Here is a 16628-nt window from a genome sequence, read left to right as displayed (position 1 = left end):
CTTAAAAATTCTGGAAAGGCAACAAATAATTTTAGAGCTGCTATGAAATATTATCATGGATGTAAATGTAATTGTGCTGCTGAGTAGCTGAGTATTCAGTACCGAGTCTGTGGACATGAACTCCATAACTTAATACTTTGTGAAGTGTTTGGCAAGACCAGCTACTAGAGCAATAAGGTGACCTATCATTAAACTAGTTCGTTGCTAAAATATAAAAGCTCACTTGATCCTAAAAATGACACTTATTTGTCTTTATCATATACTAGAAACTATGCTGATACAATATGATAGGAGGAAGAAGAGCAATCGACTTGGATATAGAACTATAGTTAATATATATTGTATTCAGAGCAGTTATTAGAAATGACTGCATTGAAATTCAGGAAGCAAAACAATAAATCAGCTTCAAAGTTGCAGGGTAAGAAACAAGTTGAAGAGGCTGAGCCTCCATATCCAGGCAGGCAGAAAAAAATCGTCTACCTTAGAAGTCTTACAGAAGAATTAGAGATGATGCTAGATATGATTATCAATTCTTCCATACCACATTTTTTCAAGAGATCCAGTGTTTATTACAACGTCAAAGTCTACTAAGCTTAGGAAGCGAGTTACAGCTATAAACCGATTCCTAACTTCACACCTTTCATTTTGTACTGAAAATTAAAGGGACCATGACGCAATGGAAGAAGGGGGAGAGCAAGAAAAAAAAATACAAAAATGCCAAATCCCTCATCGCGCTTCTTTCGCAGAAGGTCAGAGTCATGGAGAAGTTTGCTTTCCTTTCTCCTTTTTTTTAAAGAGGAAACCTTGTGATATCTTTGTTGCAGAGGGCTTTTTTCAGTAAGCACAAATGTGGCTTAAAGCAGGCTATTGACTAGGGGAAGTTTGATGATAATCCCAAGATTCCGCCATGTGGAAATAATTAAAGTAGTCCAAGTATGAAGCAAAAAAGAAAGAGAAGGGGAGGAAGTGTAAAAGGAGGGCTGATCAAATCAAACAGAATTTTAAGGTTATAAGATTGCCAAAATACTGGCATTCTTTGCAGTGCAATGTTAAGTATAACAAAATAGCCCCTTATGCCAATCAAAGCAGCAACACTATTCTCTCTGAAAGGATATTGCAGATCTTACCATGATATTTCCATTTTGTTCATTGTCATATGCTTCTATTTATTTACTTTGGGTAAGGCTTAAGGTCACACTGGAAATTTTCGTTATTTCTGCTTAAAGTGGAAAAGCAGTTCTTGCATCAACAGATGCTCAGGGCTTGATCACTTACCAAGATCGCACATCTATTTCAATGACACAAGGATATGATTAATAACTTTCTTACTATTGTATCTGGAGATGTGTATTGCCACTATTGCATCCAAGTATAAGCATTTTCTGAGTTGATGATTGGCATGGCTTCTCTTTACTGTAATACATTGCAATCATAGATAAGATAACACACATCTGACTGTTAAAGAGGGCTATAGAGTGTTAAATATTTCTCCTGGATTCAAATTCACCAGCATGTTCCAGTAAAGTATAGCATGGCTAATATATTTAGAAGACTAAGTCTTTCTCTATGTCACTTCCTGATGAAGCAAGAATCTTTTCTTTTACCTTCCACCTGTGAAGTAATGAAATTAAAAAAGGTTCAGTGAAGTCCATAATATATCAATGGCTTCCCTTGTAAAGGAAGCAGAGAAGTACCATCTACATAAAAAACCTGTATTATGCTTGAAAACAGGACTGCCCAGTGCTTTATATATGAAATAAAAAGAAGCTTCTGGGAATGTGAGGGGTGGTCACATTAAACCTACCTTCAACTCCTAAATATTTTGGCCTAGGATTACATATCCACCCACCTCTTCTACAGAATAAATCCAACAAAAGGTACTTTTAGTTAAAGAGTTGCAGCCATGTGTTAATTATATCCATTTGTATATCTTTTGGCCTGGTTGCATTGGATAACCCCATCTGAGAGGCACTACAAAGTTGCTTTCATTTTGTCCTACGTTTTCAATGGTGTAGAGTTAACAAAGAATGCCTCTTTATTTTTAAAGAGAAGGAGTGTACAACTGCTGATGGCCAAATGGGTTCACAGGGTTTTGAGCTGCAGGGTGGAGATCAAACAGTAAAAACATATCTGTTTACTCAACTATGAGATGAGTCAGATATTTAAAACATAAAGCAGAGACTTATTCTGTCAGGTATGTTCCTGTCCTTCTTTATATACAACACGAGGATAGGGAATGCCAACCCTATATTTAATTGGTATTTGTGAGCATTGTGAGACAAAATATATCTTAGAATTACAATTTAAAAAGCTGAAGTTCTTTTAATGTATTTCCTTATATAAGAAATATATTAAAACATGTGTTAGCTCTTCTGTGTCACCATGCAGGTGAGACAAGGTAATTAAAATGCATTGTATAATTAGAAGTCCATCAGCTATCACATGTTAAAAAGGAAAATTGTATGGCTGAAGTTCTAGGAATAAGGACATTGGTAGAGTATAAGCTAAAACTGTGGGGTAATGTGACACTTTTCAGTACAACAATAGAACACATTAAAACACAAAATGATAGGTACAAGAGACTCGAAAGGTGATTTTCAGCTAGATTGACAAATGTAGACTGACACATTTTGCAATCCCACAAATTGGAGAAAACAACTGGTTACCAAGCAAGGCAACAGAACATATTATATTTAAATGTAAAAATGGAGCTTCGATGTAGAATACATATCCATAAAACTGAATATGTTTTAAAAGGAGAAAGGATATACATTTGGAGGATAATTTAGCTCCTTTCCAAAAGATATTTAATTAGGAGATATCACTGAAATCCAGCAGCATGCTTTTATTTTTATTTATTTATTTTTATTTTAATTCCATTTATATCCCGCCCTTCTCCGAAGACTCAGGGCGGCTTACAAGCTTAGCAGTAGCCTTCATTCTATGTATATGCCTGCTTATTAGGGCTTTCACACACACCCCAAGCGGCATTATTACAAAGTCAGCTTAATTGCCCCCAACAATCTGGGTCCTCATTTTACCTACCTCGGAAGGATGGAAGGCTGAGTCAACCTTGAGCCTGGTGGGACTCGAACCTGCACTAATTGCAGGCAGCTGGTGTTACTTAAGGAGGCATTAGCCCACTGCTCCACCAAGGCTCATTTTATATCCTTTTGACACAAGCAAATCCAAAGCTATTTTATTGTTTAAGTTCTAAACACTTTAAACAGTTTAAACTAAATAAACTCCTCTGAAAACCAGGAAAAGAACTGCTTAAATTTAGGCTACCTACATACCTACCTCATATCATCCTATATGAAGGATTGCATAATTTCTCCAAGCACTGTTATTTCTCCACCTACTATGAGACACAGAGACCCTGATCATCAAAGCTGCAGACCTAACTCAGCAGAGCTTTCCCCATGTAGATTATTGTCCTTATTATTTTCCAGAACCTGAGCATTATTTATTTGTGGAATGCAAATAAATATACATCTGTAGATTTTTTTAAAAAATGTATTATTTCCAAGACGAACCTTATTTCTACTTACAAACTATTTCTTTTTAAAGTGCCATTTCATTTTTTTTAAAAACTTACCTTTTTCTTGATTAGTTATGTAAGGCATCTCAGGCAATACCAAATAATACTATCAGAAAAAGCCCATTTTTCTGGCTAATGACATTATTTTAAAAAAGTAATTGAGAGTAAGGCAATGTCACTTGAATAAATCTTATGAATGATATCACAAGACATCGTAGATATTTGTTCTGGTAAAACAAACCAGTTTAAAACACAAATAGACAAAAAACTTTTTCAATGTAGAAAGCCACTAAAATGTAGAATGTAGAAAACCACCAAAAAGCACGTGGTTAAAAAAAACAACCCTCTGTGCTACCATTAAATTTAACTTATTTTCACATCTGTGCTGCCATTTTTAGCGTTATGGTATTTTTATGGGAAATATCCTTCACATTCAAAAAAGTGATTTTGGAAATTATCTTTTGATGAGACTTGCTGGAGCAACCAATATGTTACCAAAATGTTTATATTATTCAGGGCTCACCATCCCAGGCAAATTCAAACTTGGAATGCTGACAATGACACAAGAATACATAGATTTTTCTCCAGATTTCTTAAAGAGAATCAGTGGAACTACCAGAACACAGTTACTTCTGTTGGTCGCCAGATTGCTTGGATAGATTTTGCAATCATCATTTAGATTTTCTATTTTGTCTTCACAGCAGGCAATATTATTAAAGTGTATTTATTAGTCTTATTTTGTACCCAGAATCTAACAAAATATTAATGCCTTCTTGTAGACTCAACAAAATCAAAATCTAGTAAAATGAACCATAAAAGCACATTGGATGATATTTATGCGTAAATGTGCTTTCAAGTCCATCTTGACTCATAGCAAGTTTCTGCATTTTTCTTGGGAAGGTTTTCAGAAGTGGCTTGCTATTACTATCTTATTCCTAAGTCTGAGAGAAAGTGATTAGTTAATGCTAAAACTCAAAATCTCCTGGTTTCTAGCCTGGTATTTTAACCACCATCCCAAAAATTTCTTCTCACAGAAGAATTAGATTAAGCTAATTTCAAATACTATTTCAAAAAATAGAAGAGTGATAAAAAAGAAAAAGAGGAAAACAGATGTGATTTTAACACTTATTTAATCTTAACTGACAAAGAGCAGTTATCATTCAGGACATACTGCACAAAGATGGAACTATTTCAAAGTCTTATTTTCCAGTATAGCAAAACAACCTTTGATTTCCCCCCCCCCAGACTTTGTATATGATAACTTCTTCACAGTGAAGCCAAGAATATAAATCCCAGATTTTTCACCCACACTCAGAAAAGTTTCTGCTAATGCTCACATGGAGTTCCTGGCACTTAAGAAAGAGCTCGGCCTTTAGATCAAGGTTCCATTAAACATACTTTGTGTGTCAAATACACCCCAAATGATCAAAGATCTAAATTTTCATATATTTCTGCATATATTCACAGCAATATTATAAACATAGGTAACTTAAAGTGGTCAAGGGTGAAGATTTCCAAAAACGCTCACATTCTATCTTTCCTACTGATAGTCTATGTTGGATTTGCATGACCATCTAAATACTGCTGCCATGTATCCCACATACAATCGTCTTCAGTTTATGTCAGTGGCGTAGCGTGGGTTGTCAGCACCCGGGGCAAGGCAACCGGAAGCGGAAATAGAGGGGCGGGCGGGCGGTGACGTCACGGCACTGCTGAAAAGACGCGCCCCGCAGCGGCGTAGACTTTCCAAGAAGAGTCGCGCGCATGCGGGATGCTTCCGGGTCCCTCTCGAGGGCGGCTGGGCGGGGCTCCAACCTGCAAGAGCCGCTGCATTCAAGCTCGCACGTGAGCCCCGCTAAATAAAGCCACGCATGCGCACGAAGCTAGGCCGGCCGGCCAGCGGGTCCGTCTTCGCTCGGCCAAACCTGCCAGGGCGCCTGCGGGGCGCTTGCGGTTGGCCTGAGCCTGGGCGGAGAGTTGGCCGCTTCTATTTATTTTATTCAGTTTATGTGGCCGCCCATCTCACCTGCCGGACTCATTTCGCTTTGCAAGAAAGAGCAGCTCGAGAGCAGAGCCAAGCCAACTCTGTGCAGCCCTTGGGGCTCCCTGAGCAGCTCAGTGCGAGCGCACCCCCCCAGATGTTGCGCCCAGTGCGGCCGGCCCCCCCTGCACCCCCCACGCTACGCCACTGGTTTATGTTTAATTATGAACTTGATTTATACATGAATTCTCCATATGGTTATTACATTTAAATTATGCTTACAAATCTATGAAGCATGTTGGCCGAAAGAGACTTAACATTCGATACATGTCCATGTCTAAAACAAGACTTGAATCTTGTTCTCCTCAGTGCTATTCCAAGAAAGTAGCTACTATATCCCACTGATTCAATTCATTCTTTTTCAGGTTTAGCTTCTAATTCATATATAAATATAAGGAAAAATGACACAGGAAATGAATTCCACAGGACTGAGTTATTTTATTCAGGCTGCCAAGGAAAATGTTGTCACTACATTGGTAAGGAGGAAAGTATGAAAAAACTATACACACAAAACACTGGGTTTCATCAACTGTGTGAAAGTACTTTGTATATACCGGGGCATGCCAAATAAAATATTGTTATTGTTTTGTATTAAAAATAAACACTCCTGCATTTCAAGCTTTGTGTTTAATAATTGAAAAGGATTGCCAGGTAGGGTTTTTGTCTTGTTTTTTTTTTTTTTTTTTTGCAACAGCACAAGTGAGTTGTCCCTTTCTTTTTTAACTTCCTGGTTTATAAGAGGCTTGAGTTTTTAATTACTCGATATAATTTTAGTATTGTGGTTGTTGCCCCGTTATTAAAATAGAAAGCATTTCTCATGTACTCTAAACAGGATAATTTTCCTATGTGCAATTTCCTATAACTATAAGTTATAAAGCCTTTTTAAAAAAAAATGTTTCCCCTTGCTGTATCTACAAATGCCACTATAAAATTGGATTGTAAAGGATGTAATAAATTGTTTCTCTAAAGTCATAAATAGTCTGCAAGGCAAAAGTAGTAGTAAACTATTGATACAAAGCTATAGTTGTGTAAAGTATTTCCCAAAAGGCACAAAAATTATTGAGGTGGTGATGTAAAACATAACAAAGCACTCTCTCCAATATCTAGGTTATGTTTTGTTTTCCTTGGAAACATTTAATAAAGGATTGTATGTGGCAAAATATCATCCACAGAATTTTGAAGGGGAAAGATGCAAAATTTAGGAGTCTGTAAGACAATGTGATATGTTTTTAAATTATCCCTGAGGATCCAGTGTCCTTTCTCATCTTGCAAATTCACAAGCTGTAAGATTATCACCTTCTTGTGCTGCAGTCTCAAATACAGTATAAATGAATTACAAATCATTTACAAATGCTGGCTGCAATTCAGTTTAACCAAGTTAAACACACTGAAATCCTGTTAATTTCAGCTAGACAGATAAGCATGTGTACATATTCCCCCTGAAGACTGAAGGTACTGCAAAGTATTTAACTTGGATTGTATGATGTTGCAGTATGTGGAGTGAATGGGAAAGCTGGAAAGAGGGTGGCTTTTAAAATTTTCAACAAAGTAATTTAGATTTTGAGGGTTCCTTGATACTAAACTTTGTTATATTCTGCTTATGGGGCGTTCCCTTTCCAATACACTGATAATCTGCCCTTTTCATAAAGGGATTTATTAGGGTTTATTGCTAGATGAAAATGAAAAAGTCTAGTGTTTCAAGGTACAAATGAGAGCAGGTGAAGACAAACAGTAACTGGAAGTCTTAGAGCAGGGGTGTCAAACGGCCAGCCTGCGGGCTGGATGTGTCATGGCGAAACCGCGCCTGGCCCATGGCAATGTGACGTTGCACGTTTGATACCTCTGTCTTAGAGTTAATACTGTCTTGCCCATAAATCAGTACGTTAGAGCAGCAGAGAGATAACACTCGCACCGTAGTGCTGTAATATGTAAACAACTGAAAGTCTCAGAAGATGGCTTCTGATGTTTCTGAAACCTTTAAGTGGGAATCTCAGCAAGATGGTTTATGGTATCAGCCAAGAAAAGAAAACCTGTATCATGAATTATTGGGCAAAAAAATCCAGTTAGTGGAATTCATAGAAACCAGTCTAACAGTTTACAGAATAGAAAACCAGAGGAAGCTTGGTATCAGTGCATGACAAGAAACCATCTCCAACAAAGATGGAAGCCTAAAAAAATCTCTCTTTATACCAAAAGCCTTCAGATTTAACTGATTAATGGAGCTGAACCTTTTCTTCTACAAGTATTATGCAATTCTCTGTTGTTTTTAACTGATAACTGCCTGAGGTTACAGGGAAGGCTGGGCTCCATCTGTCCAGTATTAGAGTCAATAGCCGCCTATGCCAAGTCAAACCTCTATAATACAGGAACTGCTTTAAGTGGCTGACTGCTTCATAGGCACTCAGTTAAAGATTACCAATTCATTGGTTTCTTCTTGTCCTGCTCCAGTCCAAGGAGTCTTTAACACCTAATGATGGTAGTGAGTGATATCATAGTAATGGTTTTTTAGGGTCTCAATGAATAATTCTCCCAACCAAGTCAAGGATAAGAGTTATATTGAGCACTAAGGTTTCTCACCGCAGAACAGCAGATGTTGTGTTAACAACCAATATTTCATGGCAAAAAAGCTTCAGAGTTAACAATTTTAAACCCTACTCCGTTCTAGAACTGATAATGCTTGGTAATGAAACATTTGCACGAAAACAACCAAACTAAAAAAAAAAAGCACCTTTGGGACAACCATGACCTGGAAGATTGAGAATCTCCATAGACATTTAACCAAACTCAGAAACCAACAAGGACTTCATAGTTCAACCCTGAGCTACAAATATTCTCTTCTGTTGGTTAAAAATGTGTTAAGCCAGGGGGGGAAAAGCAGGAAAAATAAGCACTGCATTTGAACTGTAGTGAGTTTAACAGAAACCACACTGTCTTTATTGACACAGGACAACCAGCTCCTAATATCAGTTTTATTCCAATAATAATTCTTATCTAGACTTGCTGTATTAAGTATGAGAAGTTTCTGCAGAATTTGAACCACAAAGCCTAAGCCCCAGAATAATGCCATTACCATTTCTTTTAAAAAGTTTTCTTCCCTATCTGAGAAGCCCTTCACTTCTCTGCTTTTCCAGCTGTTATTGACTTCCTTTCCCTTTAACTGTCTGCCAGTTAAAAGCATAAGGGAATTTCATAACAATGAAATTCCACATCAAGTTCTCAAATTCTCTATACAGACTATGCTCCAAAATGTTAAGTCTAGCCACTTAAAACCACATGAACCTGTGATCATTGCCAAAGCTTAGCATATAGGTGTTCCCAGGTTGGATCTGTAGTACCAAATGATTGGGAAAGGTTGATTTAGCTTTTCTTCCATTCTGCATGTTCAGGCTAACTCTTCATCTCAAACTGACAGCCCCCCATAGAAGCACTTAATTTGCAGAGAAATAATATTGTATGTCAGTCTGTGCTTACCTGTACAACAAAGAGTGTTTCTGTAGAAATCTACCTTCAGATCCTGTTGCTTTTGTCATGTGCCTTAGTTCTTCTCCGCAAGGAGGAAGAAACATGAGTGATAGCAGTAGCAACAGGGAGAAAGGAGAGCAATTCTTTTGCTTCCCATTAATTTCATCAGCATATGGTGCCTTTCTGCAAACTGCATTGTGCATGGAGACATAGGTTGACCTATTTTGTAAGGGGAGGTCCTTTAATTAGTATACATTGACCCTTTAATTGTAAGACTGTAGTGGTAGTGATCTAGAGAAAGCACATTTATAAGCATCCAATACTTATCCTTTGACTTTGAGTTATGGAGTGTTGGATAAAGAGGAATTTCACATACTGAAACAAGAATCTCCCTGCCTGTTAATTATGTCTTGCCAGCCTATATGGAGGTTTTTATCCATATAGCCTTTTTCCCGAAATGAACCTGACTTTGTATAATTAATGAAAAGTTTCTGTCCAAATAAGATAAAATAACTAAAGATTTTAAAAAGCTGCTGTTAAGTTTTTTTCCCTCCTGATGACTGGCTGATTATTTTTGTTTGTACAAACCATCAAGCATTTGTATTTTTGCAGTCCTAACTGATGAGTGTAACGCAGATGAATGTACTATTATCTACAACTATGTTATGAACTCATGTGAAAGGTTCTCAAACTGGTTTTTGCATTGGTTGAAATTCTGTTTTCCATAAGTGATTTTTTTTAACCAGCAAAGCACTGGACTTTCCTGAGATATGGCAGGTTTAAGGACTATTTTGTCACACACAGAAGAAGCATGCTGAATTAACAATAGTTGAGTAATTAGTTCTTTAGTTACCATAGTTTGAATATAATACCAAACCATTAACAAGAAACAAGACATTGCAAATATGCATTTAAGAAAATGCACTCTACCCTGACCCCTTTGAAGTATCACCCTAAATTTGCCATGCAAAGATCAGTGAGGCTATCAGTTTGAAGGAAATTCTGCATCTCTACTTTAAATTTCAGGAAATAATTTCATCTCTTTGTTAGATGATACTTGTTTCTTGTTTCTTTCTGATTTTACTGATGCAATGTAGTGTTAATCTGTATCAAAACTATTTTTCAATTTGTACATATATTTTAATTAATTTGTGCTGTTCAATTGTATTTGCCAACTACTTAGCACAAGGAATATATTTGGATGGGTATGTGTATGCAATATAGAGTGGCTTGAATTAGAATCAGAATTATTCTGACATGCAATTTTGTGATCTCATATGTTATACAGAATATTTTTCCTTGGCTTCATATTAGCAGGGAAAATCTTTACATTTATAAAACATTCCTAAAGAACCAAAAATAAATCCTTTCCAAATGGCAAATAAAACTCAGTCTTTATTACTGTCATAGCATACAGTAATGTATTACGCTATTTGAACATTTTGGAAGAATTTCTATAGTAGTGTTCTGCTTCACAATTCCAGCAATTAAATTTAATTGAATTCATTGAAAAGATCATAATTTGAAAAGCAAAAGTTATTTTCATTGAAGCAAAAAGGTAATTAAAAGGCCCAGCAAGTCTAGAATAATCTATATATTCATTTTATTGTTAATACTGGTTTTCTTTAAAGCACTTGTAAGAAAATCTGTATAATAAAAAGAAACAAATGGAAGTCATAGTTCATTATTTATTTTTAGCACTTTTAATGTATCAGAAGATACAGAAAATACTTTATAAAAATCATACAGCCCCTCTTGTGCAACAGTGAAACATTTATGAGCAGTGCAATATATTCCTTTATTAGTGTTCAGTAGAATAGCTGCTTTGGATAAAATTGTTCTTTCTTAAATTCTACTTCCATTGAAAAGATTTTGAATCCTGTTGTTATCACTTTGTTCTCTCATAAAAAGAATTATCTCTTCATTTACACAGAAACAATAAAACCTAGGACTAAGCAAATCATAAATATAAGGAAAACCATGATAGAGGATCACACAAAATTGTAAATTTTAATCTTCTTCATTAGTTAGGGAAGTACAATTTATTCCTAATAAATAAATACATATTCATTATAATTCCATAACCACAGATTACATTAAAATATTTGGAAAGATCCAAATTCCTGCCTTTTTCTCCCATTCCTTGAGTATATGGTTAATATAGCCAATGATGGGGAAAAATAGAAGACTTTTTTTAGGAACAGATTTTTAGAGATGGTAAATCAAATTACCATCTCTAAATCCTAGTTTATCCAAACTAATCTCAAAATGCTACACCTGATAATGTCTGGTTAGGACTTGAATCAAGATCACCAAGATTTCTCAAAGCTGCAGACATGATCGTTGTTATCGGTATGACAATAGTCATAAGCACTAACTATTAGCTATTCAATTTGATCAAATATTTTCTGGCAAATTGTTCAAGGATTGCTTCTTAGAATAAAACCTACAGCAAGTATATTTTCTGCATATCCCAAGACTTATCCACAATTGCAACAGAAAAAAGAAATCAATTTTCTTCTCAATAAATAAATATCTACTGTTATAATTTTGTAACTAAAATTACACTGAAATATTTGGAAAAGGAGAAAATGATTTCTGATCCTAATTACTTGAATATGCGATAAAGATAACCAGTAATGGGATCAGGGAGGGACTGAGACTAGGAAGATAAAAGGCTTTTGAGGATTAGGGATTTTATCACTGAAATAAATCTAGGTCAATATACTTTGCAAGAGAACTGGTTAAAACTTCAATGTGGATCCCGTTAGATTTTCCATTGCAAAATACTGTAAAGCTTATATATATTTGTCTTTGGCTCAAAATTATTTAGAGTGTTGCTGAAAAATTAATGTGACCAAAAAAGAGAATCGAAAAACACTTAAATTAAGGATTGTTTTATTCCGATCTGGTCTTAAATCTTTCATAAACTTTTTCCATCTTAGTTTATACAGAGAGATTTGGGACTGAAAATACTGAATATTGATGTTTAGAAATCTTGATGTATTTCTCTTTAAAAATTTATACATATTCATGTCCTAGTTTTCCCAAATTTTGTTTTTCTTTCAGTTTTATTTCTTCCTCTTATTTTAATTAATTTATTGATATGTGGCAAGTTCATTAGAAAAAGAAACAAGTTTAGAGAAAAAGCTGTTGTCATTAACAGAAGACTTTGCCCATCCATCTTTCAATATAATATTTTTGCAACATCAGTCACTACTTTCAGTAAGTATCACATCTTATTATGAAATGTTCTTATTCCAAGCTATGCTGCTATCTTAATTACAATGTCCACCAGCAGTTCTTAATTTTTAGACAGTGTGATTTTCAAATGTATTCTGATATTTCATAAAATACCAGAATACAGAAATCCAAAAGATCTGGAGGGTCCTTAAGCAACTACACTAGACTTTAGCAGCTATAGTTCCTTCATTTAAATATAGAGTTTAACACCTTACCAAATGATCTGCAAAATCCTAATAAGTCCTTGAAGTAAGTTACATTGGCTGCGAAAGGGTTTCCTCACAGAACCCAACCTTCATTATAATTTTGAATTGTTAAATTATATTAGATATAATTTTAATTTATTATAATTCATATTTATATATATATATATATATATATATATATATATATATATATATATATATATGTGTGTGTGTGTGTGTGTGTGTGTGTGTGTGTGTGTGTGTGTGTAAATTTTAGATTGCTAACAAAGAATTAAAGGGAGACTGATATGCATTTCAAACTTATTTGTTTTCATCAGTCAGCCATACCCTTCTGAGATTCGAACCTGGGCTGATTGCACATTAGGCAGTTGTTTTAACCTCTAGGCCACAAGCTCTATCTCACTTTGTTAGCTGAAATTTACACAAATATGAGCTGTCACTGTTGTGACTACTGCCTGTGGATGGCCTTCGGTTAGGCCAAAACAGGAAATAAAGATTTGTCCCATGTTTGGGGCCTAGCCAGGTAATCTAAATAGTTAACAAGCATTTAACACATATCTCCCTTGCTTCTCAGCTAACAAAGTGAGATAGAGCTTGTGGCCTAGAGGTTAAAACAACTGCCTAATGTGCAATCAGCCCAGGTTTGAATCTCAGAAGGGTATGGCTTACTGATGAAAACAAATAAGTTTGAAATGCATATCAGTCTCCCTTTAATTCTTTGTTAGCAATCTAAAATTTACACAAATATGAGCTGTCACTGTTGTGACTACTGCCTGTGGATGGCCTTCGGTTAGGCCGAAACAGGAAATAAAGATTTGTCCCATGTTTGGGGCCCAGCAAGGTAATCTAAATAGTTAACAAGCATTTAACATATATATATATATATATATATTTGTTTTCTGAGGTTTTCGCGGGTGTTTGTATGTAGATCTTTGGTCATTCGGGTTTTTCCCCACGTAGAATTGGAGGTATCAGGGCGACGTTTCGACGTGGGAAAAAACCCGAATGACCAAAGATCTACCTATATATATGTAGATCTTTGGTACATACATATATATACATATACATATACATACACATATACATACACATATACATACACATATATACATATATACATATACATATACATATATACATATACACATACATACATACATACATACATACATACATACATACATATATATATATATATATATATATATATATATGTTTTCTGAGGTTTTCGCAGGGTTTGTATGTGGATCTTTGGTCATTCGGGGAAAAAACCCGAATGACCAAAGATCTATATATATATACACATACATATATACACATACATATATACACATACATATATACACATACATATATACATATACATATACATATACATATACATATACATATACATACATACATACATACATACATACATACATACATATATATATATATATATATATATATATATATATATATATATATAAAACTCTATTAACTCTCCCCTTCTTTGTATGTAAATAGATATAGAATTGTCACAGTGTTAATGCATATACAAACATATTCAAATAAATATTAGCAATATATAATGACTGATCTAGTGTAGTGATTAGTGTCAAAATATGAATGTATAATCAAGTTTACAGCCATTTTAATAATGACCATTACTATAACATCTTGCAGCTATCAATATTTGTCAGTTTAATCTATCTCAAAAAATGTACTGAGAGTAACAATATAAGAGACAAAATGACTGCAAATCAGAAAGTGATTTGATAAATGAGAACTTTCTTAGTATTAAAATAATAGCATTAGTATTAGTTCTAAGATCAGCCAATTATATGCCATAGTAACTTGCTAGGTCTTCATGTATCCATGCAAACAGCCAAAGGTAAGAGTTAATACTTGCTTTGATGATAAGGACCTAAGAGCACAGTTCAGTTTAGATTCTTATTGGGAAGCTCTAATAAGACAAGGATTGGTTGGGAGTGAGTGAGTACTAAGGCCACATTGTACCAGAGTTTTCTAAAAGCCGTACTGTACTTGCAGAGGAAAAGAGAGGAAAAGGAGAAAATGCCTGAACTGGACTTAGCCATTAAAACTTTTTAAATGTCTTTCAAAATCTGCACCGGGCAAAGAAATTAGGTAGTTGATTTCCCTGAATTGTTCAGCATAAGGAAAAACTTCCAACAAATTCTCAAGTGCATGATTATATCCCTTTATACTGGTATAAAGATCAGTGCTAAAATGTCTAAAGGATTTCTCTCACAAGGGTTTCTCCTGGGAAATATGAAAAACCAGAGAGCTACAGACCAATGGTTATATCAAGCATTGAAGAGAAGATTGCACAATGAAAGATAAGGTATTAACATACAGCCTTTGCCATCTCATAATTATATAAGTGCAAGAATATATTTCACTACTAAGTGCTTATCAGAAATTATCTTTAGAGATGTTTTAAAAGATAATTATCTTAAATAAAATTAAATGAAAACTGGAAGAAAAAATGCAGTATTCCTTGGTCTGGCACTAATTTAATACACTGTAGCTGTATTAAATGTATTAAAGTTGTATTTTGTTGCTGTTTATATAAAGTTTCTCCATTCAACTACCTCATAATGTAAGCCAGAGAACACAAACTTTCCCCCACTAATAATTTGAAATGGCTTAACCCCAAGAATATAATGAAGAAGCAATTATTTTAAACTAAGAAAGATATTTAATAGAAAACATATTGTTTAAAAAACCAGAAAATGTCAGATACTTAAATATGAACATTAAAAATGAATTCTTGATCCTTTGCTAGGCAACAGATTCTGTACTAACATGTTTCCTTTATCTGAACCAAGCTTTGTTACTGAGTACAATGGAACTTACAATTCATAATAAATGTTTAAATATGGCTTTATTCTCAAGGCTGGTAAAGCAGCTGGAGTAGCCATAGCCAAGTTTCAAGAGTACTGTTATCATCACAAGTCACACCTTATATGAATAATTTAATAGTATGGTTTGATCTCTTCTTCTTCTCCTATTCTTCTGTTTTTCTTCTAAAAGCTTTACAACTTCTATATAATTATTTCTCAACACCTTTCTTTCTTGGGTGTCCACAAATATGTTCGCTTTCAGATGAGTTCACATTTATTTAATTAAGGCATAGGCTGGTGCTATTCTTAAATAAAACAGACATCACTCTCAGGCTTTCAAATAATTAATCAAAGTAGCCAATTTTATCTTAAATAATTAAAGGTTTCCTGGTTTATGGCAGCATTATTAACATGTGATTACTAAGCAGTTGATGAAAACCAGCTCCAGCAATACATTTATTAAGATACTTTATCTTGGTTCAAAGTTAGATGACATTGTTTTAAACCATAGTTCAGAGGCCTTTTTCATTTAGCTATACATTCTTAAAAGTATTATCTCATCAAGCAGCTAATAGAATTCAAAACATATGGGGCCCACTTGTTCCTCCTGGAAAATAAATGTGGCTTACTGTGTCTTGTTATTATTGGGCCAGTTAACAGCAATCTAAATGTAGTCCAAGTTAATCAAGATGAGCTTATTTTGTCTGCTCCATGGTTTTGTAATAATTATCCTAGTTAGATTTTATAATTGGAAACAATAGAAAGACAAAATCAACTTTAGGTAATCCTAAAGTTCTATAAATTTAGGCAAAATGGTTGGGAAAGTGGAATTCTGTTGCAATCCAATATATGCACAAAATACTGTATCTATTGGGGTAATAAAATCATGATATGGGATCTTCCAAAAAGAGTTGTGAATGATTGGTAAAAGTGATAATTTTCTACCTTGCATTATTTTGTTTCACTTTCACCCACTTCTACTAACAATAATAACACAAGATGACACTTACTTGAGGACCAGGTTGACCCTGTGTAGAAAAGAGAGAGAAAAAGAAAGGACAATTTTAAACACCAAAGCCATTTAAAAAAAAGAAAGAAAGAAGTTAGAAGTTAGTGCAAGTTAGAAATGTACTGTGTGGAGGAACAAAGTCATGTTATTTTCACAATGTGCTGCTAATGATCTATATAAAAGCATATTAATAAAGTAGCATTATTGTTTGATAACTAATTTCAGTCGACCAGCTTCAAAGTAATCTCTATAAACCTTATCTAAAAACCAAAAACAA

General features: G+C 34.5%; 1 protein-coding gene across 1 annotated transcript in view; it reads right to left on the bottom strand.

Annotated features, from left to right (window-relative positions):
- Positions 1 to 16628, bottom strand: part of COL25A1 (collagen type XXV alpha 1 chain) — a gene marked incomplete at its 3' end in the record, with an annotated part of 303353 nt that overhangs the window by 106147 nt on the left and 180578 nt on the right. Inside the window, exon 4 of the mRNA XM_083367097.1 lies at positions 16353 to 16370. Coding sequence (XP_083223223.1) covers positions 16353 to 16370 — 18 coding nt within the window. The remainder of the gene's footprint in view (positions 1 to 16352; positions 16371 to 16628) is intronic.

The sequence above is a fragment of the Vipera ursinii genome, assembly GCF_947247035.1.
Source record: "Vipera ursinii genome assembly, chromosome: 7".
In the NCBI taxonomy this organism is placed as follows: domain Eukaryota; kingdom Metazoa; phylum Chordata; class Lepidosauria; order Squamata; family Viperidae; genus Vipera; species Vipera ursinii.
Note: the sequence above shows the minus strand (reverse complement) of the source record. Positions and strands in the feature narration are given on the sequence as shown.